This window comes from Nansenia antarctica, assembly GCF_963989245.1.
Source record: "Nansenia antarctica genome assembly, chromosome: 6".
Classification (NCBI taxonomy): Eukaryota; Metazoa; Chordata; class Actinopteri; order Argentiniformes; family Microstomatidae; genus Nansenia; species Nansenia antarctica.
This window is the reverse complement of record NC_137676.1, coordinates 51,953,518-51,961,683: the sequence shown is the minus strand read 5'-3', so window position 1 is coordinate 51,961,683 and position 8,166 is coordinate 51,953,518. Positions and strand designations below refer to the sequence as shown.

Sequence of the window (8,166 nt, the reverse complement as noted above, 5' to 3'; positions counted from 1 at the left end):
GATGGAGGGGGGGGGAAAGAAACAATTAGTACTATTGCAGTTCAAAGGATGAGAGAGAGAGAGAGGAGAGAGAGAGAGAGAGAGAAAAAAGAAAGAAAAGGAGGTAGAGAGAGATAGAGGGGGAGCGAGAGAGCGAAAGAGCGATGCCAGTGCTGTTACCGCCGGGGCTGGGTCACGGCGCCGAATTTATCTCGGCACCCGCTAACTAACGACGCGATGCTATCGTTTATGGAAATGGACCGTCCCCAATTGCGAACGAGGGGGGGGGGGGCGGTGTGCACATTGTGTGACATTAACTAATGCGTGTCAAATGGAAAGGGGAAGCTGGCTTTCTCGTTAAGATGAATGCATCTTAAGATAAATAGATAAATAAATCCATATGTCATGGCTTGCCCCAGGACTGAGAGACAGTGAGAGAGAGAGAGAGAGAGAGAGAGAGAGTGAGAGAGAGACAGAGACAGAGACAGAGAGAGAGACAGAGAGAGAGAGAGAGAGAGAGAGAGTGAGAGAGAGACAGAGACAGAGACAGAGAGAGAGACAGAGAGAGAGAGAGAGAGAGAGACAGAGAGAGAGAGACAGAGAGAGAGAGAGAGAGAGAGAGAGAGAGAGAGAGAGACAGAGAGAGAGAGACATAAAATAAATAAATATCTGATTTGAGCAGACAGCACGATGATTAAAAAAGCATTATGGGTCACCGCAAACTCAAAAGGATGGTGGCTGAGTGGGAAAAGGTCAGCGTGGATTAAATTAACTTCCTCCATTCCTGTAATACACATGATTATTCCCCCCCGCATTATCTCTGTTCAAGGGAGCCAGGGGCTGCGTTAAGTGCACAAACCAACCACAGGATGCCACTAGGTAATAACCCTCAACCTGACCCTACGGCCCCTATCCAACCATTTACATCTACATGTTTGGCATTTAGCAGACGTCTTATTCCAAAGCGACTTACGATCGATACATTTGACTAAGCAAGTGAATCATCATGCCATTAGGGATGTAACCTCAGCAAATATGTTCAAGTCAAGACTAAAAATCCATCTTTTTAATATTGCCTTTAAATGATTAAATAATTAAATTAAGATGATAAAAACCCATCCTTTTAATATTGCCTTTAAATTACAAAATAATTAAATTAAGATGATATATTGATTAAACACTTTGAGCTGCAACGTTTGCAGGAAAAGCGCTATACAAATAAAGTTATTATTATTGTTATCAATCCACCAGTCGTAGCAGGAAGAGTAATCTAGCTCAGGCCCGGGGCCATTGACAGTCTCTGTAATGAAAGGGGGAAAAAAAATACTGATTTATTTATTTTTTGTTTCGACACTGGAGAAACAGAGAAACAGTACAGGGGGGCAGTAGAAGACTTGGTGGACACAGTAAAGGGGAAAAGCAGGTGTCTCAGGAGACGCAGTGCTGGGGTTAGTAGAAGTCTCAGGAGGAGCAGTTAAGATGAAACCTGAAGAGGTGGGTCTTCAGTCTCCGACGGAAGATGGGGAGTGACTCTGCAGTTCTGACAGCCGTGGGAAGCTCATTCCACCAGCGGGGAGCCAGTGTTGTGAAGAGACGTGATCGGGCAGCGCGACTGCCGTGTTGGTGTAGACCGCTGCTCTGTCCTGCACCCTACATCACCTCTACCTCCTACACCCTACTACACCCTAGACAGTACCCTAGATCACCCCCTACCTCCTACACCCTAGACAGTACCCTAGATCTCCCTCTACCTCCTACATCCTAGACACTACCCTACATCACCCCCTACCCCCTACCTACTACACCCTAGACACTGTACCCTACATCACCCCCTACCTCCTACACCCTAGACACTACCCTAGATCACCCCCTACCTCCTACCTCCTACACCCTAGACACTGTACCCTACATCACCCCCTACCTCCTACACCCTAGACACTACCCTACATCACCCCCTACCTCCTACCTCCTACACCCTAGACACTGTACCCTAGATCACCCCCTACCTCCTACCTCCTACACCCTAGACCAGGGGTAGGCAACCTTTTATATATGAAGTGCCATTTTTGTATTTTCTTGTTAGTCAGTGTGCCAACCACAATATCAACATTAATTATGACTGGACATCAAACCAAACCAAACAGACCAACAGATCTGCAATTTTATTCCACAACATGAACAACAATTTTCAGCAAAGAGCTATGTATGCAAAGCCATGTATGCTAAATAAACAGGCCTAACAGTCAACTAACTGAAACTTGAACAAAATTACCAACATAACATCTAAGACAACTAAAACGTTGTGATGCGTAGCACAACTTTAAGCAAATTGGTGCGCTCAATTTCTAACAAAGTTGCTAACTGCGCTCCCTATGGTTATCATTTTAATAAGTAGCCCTAACTGGATGGTGATTATACAAGGGTCTTACTTGTATGAATTATAATTTATATTTATATAATTATTTGGTTGTTACTTACATTTTATTATTTTATTCCAACCACAACAAACGTTCTTTTTTTTTTTTTTGCAAAGAGCTATGTATGCAAAGCCATGTAAACAGTCCTAACAATCAATGTGATCCCTGGCCCTGTTTTCCTTTGCTCAACTCCATTATCTGGGGGTGGTACTTGGTCACTTTAAGTAACAGACAAACTGGTCCAAAACTTTCCCGCAGCTTAGCCACCTAACCGCACACTGGGTTCAACGTCATAAAGGGACCAGGTAATTTGATTGGACAAGAGGCATTCCATGAGTGCTGATCAGATTTCCAGGGCGAATTTACGAACGCAGCTAGCGAACAGAACACGAAAAAAACGTCAGATCAGATATATAAACAGGTTATTTTGATAAACTGGACACATTTTGGGAATATATATGGTTACTTTCTCGTCTGAAAACATATTAAAACTTCATAAAATGACATGAATGAATGAATGAATGGACTTTATTGTCATTGCTACAGTACAGGTACCAAACAACGAAATTTAGGAGGGGTGGCTCCCCTGGTGTTAGGAAAGGGGAAAAAAAACACTTTTAAAACAAATCACAAGAAGGGAAGGAGCTGGTTTACATAAATAAAGGCTATGTACACTATCCACTGTACTATACTGTACAGATAGACGACTAGGGTTGTCATATTGCACAATAGTATTATTTCACATTTATTTAAAGTGTCACAGTTTGCAGGCTTGAAATGTACATGTTTGTGCCTCAGCACTACACCTGATTTTTTCAGTCCAGCAGCTGCCATCAATCCGTCCAGACTGTCCAGGGCCCAGAACTTAGGTCTTTGCTGTGTTCAGGGCCTGGACGGCCCTGCGGTAGAAGCTGTTCTTCAGTCTGTTTGTCCTTGCGGCCAGGGTCCTGAACCGCCTTTTCGAGGGCAGCCTGGTAAAGTGTTCGTACCCAGGGTGGGTCGGGTCCCTGGAGATCTTGGAGGCCTTCCTGAGACAGCGTGTGTTGTACAGCTCTTCCAGAGAGGGGAGGGGGGCGCCGGTGATCTTCTGTGCTGTTCTCACGACTCTCTGTAGCGCATTTCTCTCCGCTGTTGTGCAGCTGGAAAACCAGTTGCAGATGCCGTAGGTGAGGATGCTCTCCACTGCGCCGCGGTAGAAGGTCACCAGTATCTCCTGCTTGCTGTGTTCCTTCCTGAGGACTCTCAGGGTGTATAGCCGCTGTTGTGCCCTCTTGATGGTGCCTTTTGTGTTGTCCTTCCAGGTCAGGTCATCCCGCATGTGCATCCCCAGGAATCGGAGGGTTGAGACTCTCTCCACGCTCTCTCCGTCGATGAGCAGGGGCTGGATCTCGGACTTTTTCCTCCTGAAGTCTACGATGATTTCCTGGGTCTTTGACTTGTTCAGCAGCAGGTTGTTAACCTTGCACAGCTTGCTCAGTTGCTCTACCTCATCCCTGTACGCCGCCTCGTCCCCCCCCGAGATGCATCCCACCACGGTGGTGTCGTCTGCAAACTTTACGATGGAGTTGCTGGGGTGGACGGGGGTGAAGTCGTAGGTGTAGAGGTTGTAGAGGATGGGGCTTAGCACGCAGCCCTGGGGGGCCCCAGTGCTGAGTCTGAGGGCATGTTAACACTTGTATTGCCAAAATTACAGCTTTTAGCCAATGGAGGTTAAAATGGACGATTTAAATTGCCTGCTGCTAGCCGGTGCGAAATGCATTCTGGGAAAAAGGCGGTGGCTGCGCTTTTTTCCCATGGGTTGTATGTAAAAAGACGGCGAAAAGGCGCTGAAGACGGCGCTTTTTTCTAAAAAAAGACGTCAAGTGTGAACACCCCATAACACTTGTATCGAATCGAATTCAGAATTTTACTTAGAAAATTGGCGCCAGAATACGACTCTCGTGGAGTGGATGAGAGACTAGGGCTGCATTCGTAAATTCGCCTTGAGAGCGCCGGAGCTCTTGTGAGGTTGAACCCAGTGTGCGCGAATTTACGAACGCGGCCAACATAAAAAAAAAAAAAAAAGAAATCTCCCATTCTCGCACTTATTGCTTGCGTGCCACTGTTTAAGCACTACCCTACATCACCCTCCTTTCATGACTTTTCCTAGATATGTGCGTTCTACCACCCAGCATCCTTACATTTTCAAAATCACACCAGGAGAAGCTAGTATGAAGCTATTTTGCAGTTTTTCTGTGTAGGAAGCAGGCTAATATACAAGCAGCCAACTAGTGGTCGTTGTGTGTAAGTAGCAGCTTGAACATTGTAAAGAGGCGGCTCTTTTAGTAGGTAAAAAGGCACGGCTGTTCTAGTGTTAAACCACATGCGGGGGGAGGGGGGTGAACAAGTGCACACTTCGGGGGGAGAGGGGTGAACCGACGTGTGGGTGTGTGTGTCTCTAAGTGGCTAAGGATAGAGAGCTCTGTAGCGCCCCCCTGTGTGTGTGTAGTTAGGGAGAGCAGGGGGGGGGGGGGTGGAGCTGGGGTACCTGCAGACGGAGCACTGCCTCTGGGGCTGCAGCGCGGTGAACATGACGATGACCGAGTAGTTCCTGGGCGGCGCCTTGACGAAGCGGCGGAACTTGTCCCCGTTCATCCGGATCACCGAGCGCCGAGAGCTCCACTCCATCATCTGGTCCACCTTCTCCGCCAGCATGTTCTAGAAGGAAGGAAGGAAGGGAGGGAGGGAGGGAGGGAGGGAGGGGGGGGAGGGAGGGAGGGAGGGAAGGAGGGAAGGAAGGAAGGAAGGAAGGAGGGAGGAAGGAAGGAGGGAAGGAAGGAGGGAAGGAAGGAGGGAAGGAGAACAGGAAAAGTTAGGATAGAAAGGAGTGGGATGAGTAGAGGGAGGGGGGGAGAACGAGAAACAAGGGGAGGAATTATTAACGGTCGAGGGATTCAACTATGAGTCGGGGAAAACATCGGAACGTCATTATTCATGTGCGTAATCTAAATGTCCATGCATTAAGTAAACACTGGCTTGCCGGAGGTGGATGAGAGACATAAAAAGCAGCAATTGCGACGACACAGAGACCTATTTACACAAACGAACACCGGACAGCTTGAAACACAACCCTTGACAGTAATTGTAAAATGGTTAGACTCGGCTAACCGTATGTGTGTGTGGGTGTGTGCTGTGTACGAGCGTGCGTGTCGCCCGCGCGTGTGCGTGAATGAGAAAGTGTGTGCTGGACAGGTTTTTTCCGCTGTTGATTACATTCAAGTCGCGCTCCGTTGGAAAGGTCATGGCGGAGAGTGTGTTAGCACAGAGAGAGAGTGTGTTAGCACAGAGAGAGAGTGTGTTAGCACAGAGAGAGAGTGTGGAGAGTGTGTTAACACAGAGAGAGAGTGTGTTGGCACAGAGAGCGAGTGTGGAGAGTGTGTTAACACAGAGAGAGAGTGTGGAGAGTGTGTTAACACAGAGAGAGAGAGTGTGTTGGCACAGAGAGCGAGTGTGGAGAGTGTGTTAACACAGAGAGAGAGTGTGGAGAGTGTGTTAACACAGAGAGAGAGAGTGTGTTGGCACAGAGAGCGAGTGTGGAGAGTGTGTTAACACAGAGAGAGAGAGTGTGTTGGCACAGAGAGCGAGTGTGGAGAGTGTGTTAACACAGAGAGAGAGTGTAGAGAGTGTGTTAACACAGAGAGAGAGTGTGGCGAGTGTGTTAGGATGGAGAGTGTGTTAGCATGGAGAGTGTGTTGGCATGGAGAGTGTGTTAGCATGGAGAGTGTGTTAGAGAGTGTGGAGAGTGTAATAATTAAAATAATATTTTTGCCATTTAGCAGACGCTTTTATCCAAAGCGACTTACAATTATGAATTACAGGGACATTCCCCCTGGAGTAACTGAGGGCTAAGTGCCTTACCCAAGGGCACACTAGTAGTGGTGTGGCTTCAGCCGGGATTTGAACTCACAACCTTCCGATCCCAAGTCCAACTCACTATCCACTAGACCACCACTACCCTACACCACTACACCACTACACAGAGAGAGAGTGTGTTAACACAGAGAGAGAGTGTGGAGAGTGTGTTAACACAGAGAGAGAGTGTGTAGAGTGTGTTAACACAGAGAGAGAGTGTGGAGAGTGTGTTAGCATGGAGAGTGTGTTAGCATGGAGAGTGTGTTGGCATGGAGAGTGTGTTAGCATGGAGAGTGTGTTAGAGAGTGAGGAGAGTGTGTTAGCACAGAGAGTGTGTTAGCTCAGAGAGTGTGTTAGCACAGAGATAGAGTGTGGAGAGTGTGTTAGCATGGAGAGTGTGTTAGCATGGAGAGTGTTAGCACAGAGAGTGTGTTAGCACAGAGAGAGAGTGTGTTAGCATGGAGAGTGTGTTAGCATAGAGAGTGTGTTAGGATGGAGAGTGTGTTAGCACAGAGAGTGTGTTAGCACAGAGAGAGAGTGTGTTAGGATGGAGAGTGTGTTAGCATAGAGAGTGTTTTAACACAGAGAGAAAGTGTGGAGAGTGTGTTAGAGAGTGTGTTAGCACAGAGAGAGAGTGCGGAGAGTGTGTTAGCACGGAGAGTGTGTTAGCATGGAGAGTGTGTTAGCACAGAGAGAGAGAGTGTGTTAGCACGGAGAGTGTGTTAGCACAGAGAGAGTGTTAGCACAGAGAGAGTGTTAGCACAGAGAGTGTGTTAGCACGGAGAGTGTGTTAGCACAGAGAGTGTGTTAGCACAGAGAGTGTGTTAGCACAGAGAGTGTGTTAGCACAGAGAGTGTGTTAGCACGGAGAGTGTGTTAGCACAGAGAGTGTGTTAGCACAGAGAGTGTGTTAGCATGGAGAGTGTGCCACTCCAGGTGCCACTTTCCTGATTGAAAGCCTGAGGGAGGTTCGGTTTTCGATTGTGCCCACCGTGCCGGTGAGGGGTCGTCGCAAATACAGAACTTCACACACAAGAAAGAAAGTCATTCTGTGCAAAATAACAGCCTCCACACACTCAAACACTGTGCAAGAAAAAAACGTTGTTTATTTGCGAGCTTTCGGTCATAGACCTTTTTCGGATAAAAAGAAAAATCATAATAATAATATTTTCGAAGCAAGTCAGATACAGTCTATTTTTCCTGAATCACCATGGCAACTAGCATGGCAACATTCTGCACCGGGAGTTACTTAAAAAGAGAAGACTTGTAGAAGTGGAGTTATTTTACAGCATGCAGGATTTTTCGCACCTGTTTTCGACCCCCCCCCCCCCCTCTCTCCCCGCCCCCAGTATGATCGACTTCCTGTTCCTGTTGGTGGTGGAGCGTTCTGACTCCGGTAAGTGACGTCTGAAACAGGGTTTTGGACCTTTCGCTCCACCTGTGCCTGTGATCTATCCAGCCCCCCCCCCCCCCCCCCCCTACCCCGGCCAAAATGAGCCATCTGTTGGTCGGCCAAGCCCCTGTCAGCCCCCGGCCCCAGCAGCAGCTGTGTGGGACAGCGCCAGGCCCGGGGAGGAGGACAAGGAGAAGAGGAGGACAAGGAGAAGAGGAGGACGAGGAGAGACGGGCGGTACAGGAGGACGGTGCTTCAGGACCCTCGCTGTCGCGTCACCGTTTCGGGGGCCCGTCCGAGTCACTGCCCGCTGGGGGCGCGGTCCAATCACAGCCTCCGCTCAGGCAGAAGGACGACTTTCTCACGCTCACTCTCTTTCTTTCTCTCTCTCTCTATCCCTCTTTCTCTCCCTCCCTTCGTCCTTCGACACCTCTCTGTCCCTCTCTCCCGCCTCCATCGGTCTCCCGCCTTCCTCTTTCATGCCTCT

At 48.3% G+C, this 8,166-nt stretch overlaps 1 protein-coding gene across 1 annotated transcript in view; it reads right to left on the bottom strand.

Annotated features, from left to right (window-relative positions):
* The window catches only part of tusc3 (tumor suppressor candidate 3), a gene marked incomplete at both ends in the record, with an annotated part of 102,734 nt that overhangs the window by 51,527 nt on the left and 43,041 nt on the right, over positions 1-8,166 (bottom strand). The window contains 1 exon segment of the mRNA XM_080533721.1: positions 4,924-5,093. Within this exon segment, the coding sequence (XP_080389847.1) occupies positions 4,924-5,093 (170 nt within the window).